The sequence below is a fragment of the Nerophis lumbriciformis genome, linkage group LG01, assembly GCF_033978685.3.
Source record: "Nerophis lumbriciformis linkage group LG01, RoL_Nlum_v2.1, whole genome shotgun sequence".
Classification (NCBI taxonomy): Eukaryota; Metazoa; Chordata; class Actinopteri; order Syngnathiformes; family Syngnathidae; genus Nerophis; species Nerophis lumbriciformis.
In genome coordinates, this window is record NC_084548.2 from 68,489,552 (window position 1) to 68,505,994 (window position 16,443).

The following is a 16,443-nucleotide window of genomic DNA, read 5'->3' on the forward strand; positions in this document are numbered from 1 at the left end:
AAACACATTATATAATCTTCAAAGTGTGCAGTTTTTTTACTAAAGACTTTTGTTGAGGCTAAGACCTATAACTCAAGTTTACATTGATTCTCATAGGGAACTCTGCTTCACTATACAAACTTCTTGGTTTAGGAACCTACTCAAGAGCAAATTAAGTTCGGAAATTGAGCTTCCGCTGTTTTTTTTTTGGAATTATTTCAAAATACCAATGAATTAATTTGTTGTATTAAAAAGTTACAAAAAAAAAATACTAAGTAGAAACCATTGACAGGGCAAACAATAATATATTGATTCCGTTGGTTAACTTCATTTTACACTTGCATGCCAATATAACAGCAACACATAATACAAATAGGATTTGAAGGTCTTAAAGCGGCCACATCGTCACCCTGGGAGAGATCATGTCATTTCTACCACATTCGGTGTTATTTTATAGTACTACTATTGCGACTGGGGGTTGCCATGGCAACGATACACATCGTGTCTAACGAGTATGAAGCGGGTACAAATGGTAAACACGGTGATTTGTTACGTCGTGCTCGCAAGCTCATCAGCCTAATGACGCTCCACTTTTGTCGTGTTATCGGAGCGGCACGTCTGCCAAAAAGCTTCGGCAGCCGCCGTGCCCGGGTCGACGCGTGGCACCGCGGTGACTTATGTTGGCGTGCGCTCATGAATTATTCATGAGGGGGAAATACGCGTGCATGAAGCAGAGCCAAAGAGGCACACGCTGCGGTCCGTCGTCTCTTTAGCGCGACTCCAGATGCCGGAGACGACAGGCCAGCGAGTCTTTGTAGGTAGCGTTAAAACAGCAATGTTAACAGCATTGGAGGTCATCTGCATAAACCACTTCAACCAATTTAGGGATCTAAGAGGATGTTAACAAACTATGTTAGCACTTTAGCATTTTTTTCCTCAGTGTAAATCACCTTTTGAAAAAGTTACTGACTTCATAAGATGTACAACGAAACTATGTTTTCAGCACAAACCCGTTCAAGATTAGACAAACAAACAGGGACGCTGATGGGTCGCCTAAGGCGCCCCCGTAAAAGATAAGAAAAAGGTAAACGCTGGGGAAGAAGACGAGTAAAAAAATACAATGTAGACTGGGCTCCTAAGGGGGCCTAGTCTGGAGTGGGAAAAAACCTCCATGCCATGCACACAAACATGTTACATTTAATCACAACTCGTAACAGAGGGGCGGCGAGTTGGGACCCTGGAGGTCAACTGCTGCTATGAAGCGTTGCCATCCGTCCATCGCCCCGAGGGGAATTAAGCGGTGGTGAAGGCGTTTGGTGGGGGAGGGTGTGTATATGCCCATTATCTTGGGTGTGTCGATGTAGTGTTCATAGGCTGGGGCCGTTCTGCATGCAAGCAAAAGGTCGACTCCAGGTGTCGTTGAGGAGGGAGGGAGGTCAAAAGCGTCCATCATTGAGGTGTCCTCGGGGGTGTTTTCAGAACAGCCTGTTCCTAATGTTCACAGCGTCAACGCCATTCGAGGGAGTCAAATCGTAGATTAGGATGTTTGTTTTCCGCGAGCAGACATTACAATGACTTGTCTGTTCTATTCGCCCATGCTGGCCCTAATATAATTTTTTTCCTTTTCAGCAAGCTTCTCCATGATGTGATCCATCTTGCGATTCAGTTCAGAAATCGCCACAGTCTGTGTTCCCACAGCCCGGCCCAAGCCTTCCATTGCGACGAACAGCCTTTGGGCTCCTTGAGTGGCTGCCATCGTCTTACGAATTTGTCGATACACCAGAGCAATGCCCAGCCCAATCAGCAGGCGCCCCGCGATCACGGTTCCAAATAGATAGATGTCTTCCACATCCTCGATGGAAAGGACTGAGAGGCACATGATTCTCCATTTATCCCGGGAATCTCTCACGTACCCCGCAGCAATGGTTCCATCAGGGCAGCCAGGGTCCCCCGAACCTCTTTACCTGATTTTGTCAATTGCGTCGAGAGCAATGTTCCCTCTAATTTTTCATGTGTGTGAGCAAAGGCAAAAACTCCCTGAGCATTCAGTGGAGCCCATGTGAGCAACATCAGACGTGCACACTGTGGCTACACCAGCAGCACACCTGTCCCAAACCTGACTAAATAACAAGTTCAATCTCCGTCCATCCATCCATTTTCTACCGCTTGTCCCTTTCGGGGTCGCGGGGGATGCTGGAGCCTATCTCATCTGCATTTCGGCGGAAGGCGGTGTACACCCTGGACATGTCCCCACCTCATCGCAGGGCCAACACAGATAGACAGACAACATTCTCTTATTATTATAATCAAATGACAGCAGTCATTTCCATTTCTAATATAAGTGTTTAGGCCCACTTACAATGACAATAACAACAAATATTGTTTTTCATGAACTGTGTACTTGTATTGTTTGTCTGGGTGGAGGTCCTGCTTTGGAAATAGTTTGTACCCCTTTCAGACATTGCATTTAATTCCCATTAAAACATTCACATGTTGCACAATGAGATGTAAGCAGGGGATCATGTGTACATTCCTGCAACTTCCTGTTTGTAAAAAATATATTTTTATTAGTATTTATTTAATATACTAACAGCATTTCATGATTAATATTTATAAATTAAGATTCCTAATAAATGACACTAGAATAAGCACACATTTGATTGGTAAATCATAGTGTAACGACCTGGAATGACACTTTATGTGTGGTGTTGGAGTTGTCCGACTTTTTGTGTGGCTGTAAACGCATCACTGGCTAAGTGCCATATGTGCATGTGTTGGCGCAAGTGAGAAAGAGCGAGCGGCTGCTGTTGATATAACAAAGTTGCTTTTAGTCTGGTTTGTACTGCAGAAAATGACCACTTTTGCTAGATATCATTTTTTTTACTAATGTTTTGGTGATGTGTTTATGGCCGACAATAAAGAGTTTTGCTCAGTAAAGTGATGGATGGAATTCATGTCCTGAAAGCGTCTCGACAGACGTTACAATATTTGAACAATGATGACGAAAACTGTTTTCCCTGTCGTGTCGAATTTTGTTATGCGCTTATTTTTAGGGACCAAGTCCCTTTGGGACAGAGGACCTTATTGTATTTCTAGCGTTTTATTATTATACCGCCGCCTCTTTGAGCTGTAAATTGACCCCCTTAACATGCTTCAAAACTCACCAAATTGGACACACACACCAGGACTAGCAAAAATTGCGATGTAATCAAAAAAACCAAACCCCAGAACTCAAAATTGCGCTCTAGCGCGCCCTAGGAAGAAAACACAGACAAAACTGCCTGTAACTCCCAGTAGGAATGTCGTAGAGACATGAAACAAAAACCTCTATGTAGGTCTCACTTAGACCTATATTTCATATGCCAACCCCCAGCAAAAATCAACAGGAAGTTTGCAATTCCCCCTTCAAAACAAAAGTGTAAAAACAGTCACCTTTTTTCAAACATGATCTTCTCTGAGCGCGTTTGTCGTGTCGGCTTCAAATTCGCACAGGAGAGAGATTGAACCCTCCTGATTAAAAGTTGATGAAAGAGTTTTAATTACTGCTCCGGTTTGGATTTTATGAGCCCTCAAAGTCGGTCCCGTCCATCGCTGCTTGCAGCTTTAATTTTATTTGATTTTGTGCGTGGCATAGATTTGCCGTGCGCAGAGGACGCTTGAGCAGTGCGCAATTGTACAGGCGCGCACCTTCGAGGGAACGTTGGTCGAGAGTCCAGCTGATCATTTCCATGTCTGATGTTTAAATTTGGAGGACAGCGCAAAGAAAGAGGCTTCAAAAAAGTTCAGACAAGACAAAACAAAGAGAGCAAGCAGGGAGCAGAAGGGAGCGGAAAAAAATGCGACCGCCCTCACCAGAGGCAAGACAGAAAACATATTAACCTCATTTGTGCACCTAAAAATGTTGTCATTACACAGGAGTCAAGAGTTGTATTGCAATATGTTAGCGTCCGACCTGTTGGTATGTTAGCATTTTTATTTCAAGAAGCCTTTTGGAAATAGTATTTGCCTAAGATGCTATTGTTTTACCACTTTGAGGCCTGCTTAAGTGCGTTCTGTAATCAAGCTGCCATCTTTGTTTACATACCAACTGTTAGCATCTTGCCCGTGTTTTTACAATGGAACCGGGCAACGGGAGATGGCCTAATATCCTGCTGGGCCTGTTTCAGCTATTTTTTGTACACAAGCTGCTATCCTGCTACATGTGTGTATATAAACTGTTAGCATGTTAGCATTTTTTTTCAGTGCCAATCAAAGTTTTAAAAAGTAACTGACTAGAAGAGATGAGGTGTGCCTATAAATGTTTTCATTACTCAGGATTTGTATTGCCGTATGTTAGCATTCCACCTGTTGGTATGTTAGCATTTTTGCTTTATTAGCCTTTTGATATACTATGTTTGTTTGATTGCTGGTAGCACACCTACTGTGCAATTGTTACCGTTAGCATGTTAGCATTTCATTTGTTATTTTCTATTGATTGTGTTGCCCCCCGATAACAGGGCATGAGACAAAATCCCTGCAAATCTGCCTTAACTTTTACTGTAGCAAAGTTTGTATGTTGCACTATGTTAGCATACCGACTGTTATCTGGTTTCATTACCCGTATACGTTATAGTTGTGCCATGTTTACTTTGTTTATATTTTTAGTCTCACAAACCTAAATGATGGAAGAAGTGTCAAGAAAGAAGACAAAAGAAAAAAAAAAAAACACAATCCTCAACAAGGCTTCTGGAGCTTCTGTTTCTTCATGCAGTAAACTATTTGTCTACAAAACCCAATACCAGGGAAGTTGTCACGTTGTGTAAATGGTAAATAAAAAACAGAATACAATGATTTGAAAATCCTTTTAAACTTTTATTCAATTGAATAGACTGCAAAGACAAGATATTTAATGTTGGAACTGAGAAACCTATTTTTTTTCCCCTTTTAACAACACTCAGTAAATATTTGGGAACAGAGGAGACACACTTTTCAAGCTTCTCAGGTGGAATTCTTTCCCATTCTTGCTTGATGTACAGCTAAAGTTGTTCAACAGTCCGGGGGTCTCCGTTGTGCTATTTTAGGCTTCATAATGCGCCACACATTTTCAATGGGAGACAGGTCTGGACTACAGGCAGGCCAGTCTAGTACCCGCACTCTTTTACTATGAAGCCACGCTGTTGTAACACGTGGCTTGGCATTGCCTTGCTGAAATAAGCAGGGGCGTCCATGATGACGATGCTCGGATGCCCAAAAACCTGTTTCAGCATTAATGGTGCCTTCACAGATGTGTACGTTACACATGCTTTGGGCACTAATACACCCCCATATCATCACACATGCTGGCTTTTCAACGTTGCGCCTATAACAATCCGGATGGTTCTTTTCCTCTTTGTTCCGGACGACACGATGTCCACAGTTTCCAAAAACAATTTGAAATGTGGACTCGTCAGACCACAGAACACTTTTCCACTTTGCATCAGTCCATCTTAGATGAGCTCGGGCCCAGTGAAGCCGGCCGGCAGCGTTTCCGGGTGTTGTTGATAAATGGCTTTCGCTTTGCATGGTTGAGTTTGAACTTGCACTTACAGATGTAGCAACAAACTTTAGTTACTGAGAGTGGTTCTCTGAAGTGTTCTTTAGCCCATGTGGTGATATCCTTTACACACTGATGTGTAACTAATACACCCCCATATCATCACACATGCTGGCTTTTCAACGTTGCGCCTATAACAATCCGGATGGTTCTTTTCCTCTTTGTTCCGGACGACACGACGTCCACAGTTTCCAAAAACAATTTGAAATGTGGACTCCTTAGACCACAGAACACTTTTCCACTTTGTATCACTCCATCTTAGATGAGCTCGGGCCCAGTGAAGCCGGCGGCGTTTCCGGGTGTTGTTGATAAATGGCTTTCGCTTTGCATGGTTGAGTTTGAACTTGCACTTACAGATGTAGCAACAAACTTTAGTTACTGAGAGTGGTTTTCTGAAGTGTTCCTGAGCCCATGTGGTGATATCCTTTGCAAACTGATGTCGCTTTTTGATGCAATACCGCCCGAGGGATTCAAGCTCTTTGTAGCATATTCAACTGAATGTGGGTTGAAAATTATTTGCAGATCATCGTATTCCGTTTATATTTACATTTAACACAATTTCCCAACTCATATGGAAACGGGGTTTGTACATGTAGCGGTAAATTTGGCCAGTCGAGGACGATAATGCTAAACCTTAGGTTTAATCTACTCAGTGGCCTAGTGGTTAGAGTGTCCGCCCTGAGATGGGTAGGTCGTGAGTTCAAACCCCGGCCGAGTCATACCAAAGACTATAAGAAATGGGAGCCATTACCTCCCTGCTTGGCACTCAGCATCAAGGGTTGGAATTGGGGGTTAAATCACCAAAAAATATTCCCGGGCGCGGCCACCGCTGCTGCTCGCTGCTCCCTTCACCTCCCGGGGGGTGATCAAGGGTGATTGGTCAAATGCAGAGAATAATTTCGCCACATCTAGTGTGTGTGTGACAATCATTGGTACTTTAACTTGAACTTTTAATTGTGATGAGTCTTGTGGTGTGTAGTATTTTCTTGTGTGAATGTATCAACACAAAAACTACTTTATTTATGCAAAATACACAATTACACTTGCGTAGTGTTTACTTTGTGTGTATATTTTCAGTCTCACCAACCCAAATGAAGGACGAAGTGTCAAGAAACAAGACTGAGGGAAAGTCATTCAAAAGAAGGAACAGCAATCCTAAATAAAGATTCTGGAGCTTCTGTTTCGTCATGCGGTTAACTATCTGTCTATTTATTGACAGTGCAGTGTGAGAGCCGACGTACTTTGCAATTAAGTAAACGCAGTCTGCAAGGAACACAACCTGTGGGGGAAATTTGGATGTCCGGCCCCTGAGCCTTTGGGCTCTTGAAACTGAACATGTTACGCCGGGTTTCGCAAATATGTAACTGAAGCAGAAATGTGCTGCAATTTGACCACATTGAGTCGCCTCGGATCGTCTCCAGAGAGCAGCAAACAATCCGAGTCTCCTTGTCAGGGTATATTGGTTCTACTGAGCGCGGGATCGATCGGGACTGGCCGTGTTATTAACAGCACTGCGGCGTCTCATCCTCAAATGAGCATGAGGCCCCCAAAGCGAGACGCCGCCAACTGTTCGCCCGCCACAGTCTGGGGGTGTGTGTGTGTGTGTGACAGTGTGAAGTGACAAAGTGCTTTTTTCAGTCATAAGGAGCACAAAAGCATGAATCATTTCTCTTCTTTCTTTTTTTTTTTTTTTTTTTTTCCTCCATAAACTCGTCAATGCATTCAGTTCGCAGACAAAGGAGCTCAGCTGTTTGAGGGCCCTTTCAAGCGTTCCCGCTGGACTCCAAATCCAATTATTTCAAGTTCCGTTGTCAATTAAGTCTCCAAAATGCGACAACCTTGTTGGGCTATTTCTGGACATGGTTTTTACAATACAGTTGCCACCGCATACTAAAAAAGGGCTCATATGGATAGCTGGTTCAGTACCAATATTTCAACACTTGTCATTATGACAACATACAAACCCCGTTTCCATATGAGTTGGGAAATTGTGTTAGATGTAAATATAAACGGAATACAATGATTTGCAAATCATTTTCAACCCATATTCAGTTGAATATGCTACAAAGACAACATATTTGATGTTCAAACTGATAAACATTTTTTTTTTGGCAAATAATCATTAACTTTAGAATTTGATGCCAGCAACACGTGACAAAGAAGTTGGGAAAGGTGGCAAAAAATACTGATAAAGTTGAGGAATGCTCATCAAACACTTATTTGGAACATCCCACAGGTGAACAGGCAAATTGGGAACAGGTGGGTGCCATGATTGGGTATAAAAGTAGATTCCATGAAATGCTCAGTCATTCACAAACAAGGATGGGGCGAGGGTCACCACTTTTGTCAACAAATGCGTGAGCAAATTGTTGAACAGTTTAAGAAAAACCTTTTTCAACCAGCTATTGCAAGGAATTTAACCATCTATGGTCCGTAATATCATCAAAGGGTTCAGAGAATCTGGAGAAATCACTGCACGTAAGCAGCTAAGCCCGTGACCTTCGATCCCTCAGGCTGTACTGCATCAACAAGCGACATCAGTGTGTAAAGGATATCACCACATGGGCTCAGGAACACTTCAGAAACCCACTGTCAGTAACTACAGTGGGTCGCTACATCTGTAAGCGAGAGTTAAAACTCTCCTATGCAAGGCGAAAACCATTTATCAACAACACCCAGAAACGCCGTCGGCTTCGCTGGGCCTGAGCTCATCTAAGATGGACTGATACAAAGTGGAAAAGTGTTCTGTGGTCTGACGAGTCCACATTTCAAATTGTTTTTGGAAACTGTGGACCAAAGAGGAAAAGAACCATCCAGATTCTTATAGGCGCAAAGTTGAAAAGCCAGCATATGTGATGGTATGGGGGTGTATTAGTGCCCAAGACATGGGTAACTTACACATCTGTGAAGGCACCATTAATACTGAAAGGTACATACAGGTTTTGGAGCAACATATGTTGCCATCCAAGCAACGTTACCATGGACGCCCCTGCTTATTTCAGCAAGACAATGCCAAGCCACGTGCTACATCAACGTGGCTTCATAGTAAAAGAGTGCGGGTACTAGACTGGCCTGCCTGTAGTCCAGACCTGTCTCCCATTGAAAATGTGAAGCCTAAAATACCACAACGGAGACCCCCGGACTGTTGAACAACTTAAGCTGTACATCAAGCAAGAATGGGAAAGAATTCCACCTGAGAAGCTTCAAAAATGTGTCTCCTCAGTTCCCAAACATTTACTGAATGTTGTTAAAAGGAAAGGCCATGTAACACAGTGGTGAACATGCCCTTTCCCAACTACTTTGGCACGTGTTGCAGCCATGAAATCCTAAGTTAATTATTTTTTGCAAAAAAAAAATAAAGTTTATGAGTTTGAACATCAAATATGTTGTCTTTGTAGCATATTCAACTGAATATGGGTTGAAAAGGTTTTGCAAATCATTGTATTCCGTTTATATTTACATCTAACACAATTTCCCAACTCATATGGAAACGGGGTTTGTAAATGTGAATTCCTTTTGAATATTGATAAAGTACACTATATTGCCAAAAGTGTTTGGCCACCCATCCAAATGATAAGAAACAGGTGTCCTAATGAGGTGTATAAAATCAAGCACTTAGGCATGGACTCTATTTCTACAAACCCTTGTGAAAGAATGGGCCGCTCTCAGTGATTTCCAGCGTGGAACTGTCTTAGGATACCACCTGTGCAACTAATCCAGTCATTGTGCCGAGTGTGAAATTTGGTGGAGGAGGAATTATGGTGTGGGGTTGTTTTTTTGCCCCTTAGTTGGAGTGGAAGGAATTTTGAATGCTCCAGGATACCAACCTTGCGGGAACAGTTTGGATTGGTCCCCTTCCTCTTCCAACGTGACTGTGCACCAGTGCATAAAGCAAAGTCTATAAAGACATGGATGACAGAGTCTGGTGTGGATGAACTTGACTGGCCTGCACAGAGTCCTGACCTGAACCCGATAGAACACAACCGGGATGAATTAGAACGGAGGCCTTCTCGACAAAACATCAGTGTGTGACCTCACCAATGCGCTTTTGAAATTCCACTCTGCAACCTTGTGGACAGCCTTCCCAGAAGAGTTGATGATGTAATAGCTGCAAAAGGTGGACCGACATCATATTGAACCCTATGGGTTAGGAATGGGATGGCACTTCAAGTTCATATGTGAGTCAAGGCAGGTGGCCAAATACTTTTGGCAATATAGTGTCTATTAATCTACACAAAAAAGAGCTGTCAATATAAAACACCAAAAAGACAAGATTTTAGGAAAGAAATACTAGAAACGAGTGAAATTAACTTGCTGCATTTTTTTTAACTTGATAAGACACCCTTAATTAAGATTCGTATACCTAGAAACTTGCAGGACTTTTAGGATAGAAATATATATTTTATTTTGAAAACACATTATTTAACTTGCAATTCGTAAATTAAGTGTCCTTGAGACGTTGCAGAATCTTTAAACAAGATTTTCTATGTGAGGAGAAAACCAAAATATCCCACTTTTTGTCTTTTTACGCATTGAAACCAGAAAGGACGGACATTTCTGGAAGTCCGCGCATCCCCGGTGCGTGGATTTTTTTTTTTTTTTTACCGACCCTGTCTTCTCCGGGTCAAAACTCCGGTTTACTTGTTTTTTTTTAGTCGATTATCGCTTTTGTTTTGTTTTGTTTACATTTGCCGAGTCAAATTTCCGTCCCCGTTTATTGCGTTTTTATTGCTCGACTTCAAAGTAATGAACTTTCCGGTACAATTTCTTAAATTTTGATTCGCCAAAAGTTTTCAATCGATCAAAGTTTATTTGTATAGCCCTAAACCACGAATGTCTCAAAGGGCTGCACAAGCCACGACGACATCATCGTCTCAGATCCCACATCAGGGGCAAGGAAAAAACTCAACCCAATGGGATGACAATGAGAAACCTTGGAGGGGACCGCAGATGTGGGGAACATTGAACAATGTTGGTCCCGGTATTGATCCCTGAGGTACGTCACAAAATATTTTCACTCTGTAGATGTTTGTTGTTGTTACGGCGCAAGCGCAGGCCGCTACGCATTCCCCATGGAGCCCCGCGGCTGCATTCAATATGCAACCTGCGCACTTGGCTGGGCTTCTTAAGCCAATGCAGACCTGTGTTCCGGGCCAGAACGTAATCTTATGTTGCGTAGTAACATTCTGGCTTCCCTCCCGCATGCTGATCTCTCCTTTGGGCTTCCTGTGTCTTCCGTCGTCGAGCTGTATGCCTCGATTCTACTCTGGACTTTGGACTGCCTCCCTCGATCCTCGACCCCTGCTCTGTACACGGACCTGTTGACGCCTCGCTCTATTCCCCGACAACCTGCCTGTCTCATGGACCTTTTTCTGCCTCGCGCCTTTGGACTTCTCTGCTTCCTCACTCAACAATTAGGGTAATGCTCAACAGCTGATCATTCCACACTTAGTCTCACACCATACACCCCTTGGGTTTTGTCACACACCATCCATCCATCCATCTTCTTCCACTTATCCGAAGTCGGGTCGCGGGGGCAGCAGCCTAAGCAGGGAAGCCCAGACTTCCCTCTCACCAGCCACTTCTTCCAGCTCTTCCCGGGGGATCCTGAGGCGTTCTCAGGCCAGCCGGGAGACATAGTCTTCCCAACGTGGGAAGGGACGGCGTGGCGCAGTGGGAGAGTGGCCGTGCGCAACCCGAGGGTCCCTGGTTCAATCCCCACCTAGTACCAACCTCGTCATGTCCGTTGTGTCCTGAGCAAGACACTTCACCCTTGCTCCTGATGGGTGCTGGTTAGCGCCTTGCATGGCAGCTCCCTCCATCAGTGTGTGAATGTGTGTGTGAATGGGTAAATGTGGAAGTAGTGTCAAAGCGCTTTGAGTACCTTAAAGGTAGAAAAGCGCTATACAAGTACAACCCATTTATCATTTAACGTGTCCTGGGTCTTCCCCGTGGCCTCCTACCGGTCGGACTTGCCCTAAACACCTCCCGAGGGAGGCGTTCGGGTGGCATCCTGACCAGATGCCTGAACCAACTGGCTCCTCTCGATGTGGAGGAGCAGTGGCTTTACTTTGAGCTCCTCCCGGATGACAGAGCTTCTCACCCTATTCTAAAGGGAGAGCCCCGCCACCCGGCGGAGGAAACTCATTTCGGCCGCTTGTACCCGTGATCTTGTCCTTTCGGTCATGACCCAAAGCTCATGACCATTGGTGAGGATGGGAACGTAGATCGACCGGTAAATTGAGAGCTTTGCCTTCCGGCTCAGCTCCTTCTTCACCACAACGGATCGATACAGTGTTTGCATTACTAAATACGCCGCACCGATCCGCCTGTCGATCTCTTGATCCACTCTTCCCTCACTCGTGAACAAGACTCCGAGGTACTTGAACTCCTCCACTTGGGACCCTGCCCGGAGATGGCACTCCACCCTTTTCCGGGCGAGAACCATGGACTCGGACTTGGAGGTGCTGATTCTCATCCCAGTCGCTTCACACACCATTAATTAATTTAGATTATTGTTTGTTTTTGTACATACATATAGTAAATAGAGCTATACCTCCCCCTTGTGGTTCTGTGCCGTCAACTCCCCCTGCCAAACATAACAGTTCTCCTATCTTCACGAATTGCTTCCTGTTGGTTAAGTAGCTTCTTACCCAGTTCAAGACCAGCTCTCTGATGCCATATCGTTCTAATTTGTTTATTAATATATTGTGATTGATTGTAGCACATGCTTTTGTTAAAAAACACTGCGGTAATACATTATTGCATTGGTAATTTCTTCCGTTATTTTTGATTAATGCCATCAATGTTGAGATGTTGGCTCTGTATCCGTATTGGTTGTCTGTAAGAGTTTAAATTTCATTTATGAATTTGTCCAATCTGTTGTTAAACAGTTTTTTAATAATTGTGGAAAATTGTGCAAGTAGAGAAACAGGTCTGTTGTTTCTAAATTGGTGTTTGTCTCCAGCCTTATTATTTGGTACGATTTTTGCTATTTTCACTTAATCTGGCAATTTGCCTGCTTGAAATTATATGTTGCGGATATAAATTTAAGTTTCTGAATTCTCTTCAATAACCTTTTTTATCGTTTCCATTTGACCGACAATAGAGCTTTTAATACTGTTGTCATACCCAATAATGCATGTTGATGACACATTTTAGCTAGCGACAATTATCCCTCCGCAGTGCAGCTTCTAAATCACTAATACTAATCACTAATCCTAATTACTAATAAGTATTATTATCTCGAGGCCAAGGAACAGCTAAATATGCTACACTACATAGCGAAGAAGAATACAAAAAAGCATAGCTAACCGCTAAGCTAAGCTAGAGCTCATAAATGTAAACAAGGCTTGGTGGATCGATATAAATATTGAGAGTAACAAAACCAAATATAGTATCAGTAAATCATACTTGCCAACACTCCCGGATTTTCCGGGAGACTCCCGAAATTCAGCGCCTCTCCCGAAAACCTCCCGGGACAAATTTTCTCCCGAAAATCTCCCGAAATTCAGGCGGAGCTGGAGGCCACGCCCCCTCCAGCTCCATGCGGACCTGAGTGACGTGTTGACAGCCTGTTCACACGTCCGCTTTCCCACAATATAAACAGCTAATGATCTAGGGCGAGTTCTTGGTTTCTTATGTGGGTTTATTGTTAGGCAGTTTCATTAACGTCCTCCCAGCGCGGTAACAACACACAACAACAGCAGTCAAGTTTTCGTCTACCGTAAAGCAGTTCGTCTGCCGTAAACAGCAATGTTGTGACACTTTTAAACAGGACAATACTGCCATCTACTGTACATGCATATGTGACCCACCCATAATGTGTCACATTTTTGTGTTGATTTATTTATTTTATTTTGTGGTTTGAATTCGTTTTTGGAGCTGTCATTACACATTTATCAGTATTGACATTGGTCAGTAGGGGGCAGTAGGGCGTTTCTTCCCAATTGAATGCTATCACCTGCAGACCGGAAGTGTCTTGTCATTCTGATGAGAGCGACCAGTCTGTGAACAATTGAAACGTCCTGTGTGCTTTTTCCTCCTGTATAACAGGTTAGTTTTGGTGAATCAACTCACTGAATAATATCCATGTGATCTTTATAAGTTTAAGTACACATTCTGATGGTGGAGCCTAATTCTAAAGTGTTTGTGAGTTGTAGTTTGTATTTGTGAATGAATCCAGTGCACAGCTGCAGTACTCAATACAAAAAGGCGACGTGAGTGCGCAATGTTTATATAGGAACTTCTGATCCTAATTCAGACAAGGATGGACAATTCAACCCTTAACTCAACAATGAGTAGATGAGTGTTATGTGTGTGTATATGTGTAAATACATAAACACTGAAATTCAAGTATTTCTTTTATTTATATATATATATATATATATATATATATGTAATAAAAAAAAATAAAATAAAAAAAATAAATATATATATATAGCTAGAATTCACTGAAAATCAAGTATTTTTTATATATATATATATATATATATATATATATCTTAACCACGCCCCCAACCACGCCCCCCGCCCCACCCCCGACCACGCCCCCACCCCCCACCTCCCGAAATCGGAGGTCTCAAGGTTGGCAAGTATGCAGTAAATGGTTAATACAACAGTGATTAGATCAATAATTTTTACACAATTACTACACCAAAATTCATCTATTTCTTCTTCTTCTCCTGATTTCGGCACACTCGACCTTCCACATTTTTCATCCGATTCACACTGTTCCAAATTCAAACTGTTCAGCCTATTCGGGAATCGCGGGTTTTTTCTTTGACAAACTCCAAAAATTCCCAGATTTCCCGGGTTTTCCGGGACATTTGTCCCATTTAAAATAAATTGGTCATTTTTCAAACTTCCACCATTTCTAAATTTTTCGACCCATTCATACTATTCCACCTTCAACACATTCCACCATCCTGGAAATTCAAACTAACGATTTTCCAAGTTCAGAAAAATTCCAGGATTTTCAACAATTCCTGGTTTTCCAAAGCCCTACTCTCACCCTTTTTTTCTGGCGACTACTCCCACCTTTTCCAACCTACTTCAACCGTTCAACCGTCAAAACGTTGCTCTTAATTAGGACAAAAAAAAACAAAGTTGTTTTTTGAAGTGAAACAATTCCCGGTTTTCCCCGAAATTCCAGAAATTCCGTAACACCACTTCTCAATTCAACATGTTGCTCCTTCAACATTTCTCGACCGATTTGAAACATTTCAACACCAGGGAGCTGCAATACACAGTTCCCAAACGTTTACTGAGGGTTGTTAAAAGGAAAGGCCATGTAACACAGTGGTAAAAATGCCCCTGTGCCAAATTTTTTTGCAATGTGTTGCTGCCATTAAATTCTAAGTTAATGATTATTTGCAAAAAAAAAAAAAAAAAAAAAGTTTCTCAGTGTGAACATTAAATAGGGCTGCGAATCTTTGGGTGTCCCACGATTCGATTCAATATCGATTCTTGGGGTTACGATTCGATTCAAAATCTTATTTTTTTTTTGATTCAACGCGATTCTCGATTCAAAAACGATATTTTCCCGATTCAAAAGGATTCTCTATTCATTCAATACATAGGATCTACCCCAGTCTGCTGACATGCAAGCAGAGTAGTAGATTTTTGTAAAAAGCTTTTATAATTGTAAAGGACAATGTTTTATCAACTGATTGCAATAATGTACATTTGTTTTAACTATTAAATGAACCAAAAATATGACTTATTTTATCTTTGTGAAAATATTGGACACAGTGTGTTGTCAAGCTTATGAGATGCGATGCAAGTGTAAGCCACTGTCTAATGATAATGTCAATGAGGTGATTTTCAATCACTGCTATGTTGAAATTGTAACCAATATTGATACTGTTGTTGATAATATTCATTTTTGTTTCACTACTTTTGTCGTGTTTGTGTCTCCTCTCAATTGCTCTGTTTATTGCAGTTCTGAGTGTTGCTGGGTCTGGTTTGGTTTTGGAATTGGATTGCATTGTTACGGTATTGCTGTGTATTGTTTTGTTGGATTAATTAATTTAAAAAAATAAAAATAAAAGGGAAAAAAAAAAAATGATAAAAAAAAAAAAAAAATTTTTTTTAAATGAGAATCGATTCTGAATCGCACAACGCGAGAATCGTGATTCGAATTCGAATACATTTTTTCCCTCACCCCTAACATTAAATATCTTGTCTTTGCAGTCTATTCAATTGAATATAAGTTTTGCAAATCATTGTGTTCTCTTTTTGTTTACCATTTACACAACGTGCCAACTTCACTGGTTTTGGGTTTTGTATAATGCAATATAGACTTTAGGCCAAATTTAGGGATGTCCGATAATGGCTTTTTGCCGATATCCGATATTCCGATATTGTCCAACTCTTTAATTACCGATACTGATATCAAACGATATATACAGTCGTGGAATTAACACATTATTATGCCTAATTTGGACAACCAGGTATGGTGAAGATAAGGTACTTTAAAAAAAAAAAAAACATAAAATAAAATAAGATAAATAAATTAAAAACATTTTCTTGAATAAAAAAGAAAGTAAAACAATATAAAAACAGTTACATATAAACTAGTAATTAATGAAAATGAGTAAAATTTAGGGATGTCCGATAATGGCTTTTTCCCGATATCCGATATTGTCCAACTCTTTAATTACCGATACCAATATCAACCGATACCGATATATACAGTCGTGGAATTAACACATTATTATGCCTATTTTTGGACAACCAGGTATGGTGAAGATAAGGTACTTTTTTGAAAAGAAAAAAATACAATAAAATAAGATAAATAAATTAAAAACATTTTCTTGAATAAAAAAAGAAAGTAAAACAATATAAAAACAGTTACATATAAACTAGTAATGAATGAAAATGAGTAAAAT

At 41.5% G+C, this 16,443-nt stretch overlaps 1 protein-coding gene across 1 annotated transcript in view; it reads right to left on the minus strand.

The window, feature by feature from the left end:
- Nucleotides 1-16,443, minus strand: part of LOC133572222 (uncharacterized) — a 54,599-nt gene that overhangs the window by 19,171 nt on the left and 18,985 nt on the right. Inside the window, exons 4-5 of the mRNA XM_061925038.2 lie at nucleotides 9,590-9,691; nucleotides 9,379-9,514 (exon numbers count right to left, since the gene is read on the minus strand). Of these exons, the coding sequence (XP_061781022.1) occupies nucleotides 9,379-9,514; nucleotides 9,590-9,691 (238 nt within the window). The remainder of the gene's footprint in view (nucleotides 1-9,378; nucleotides 9,515-9,589; nucleotides 9,692-16,443) is intronic.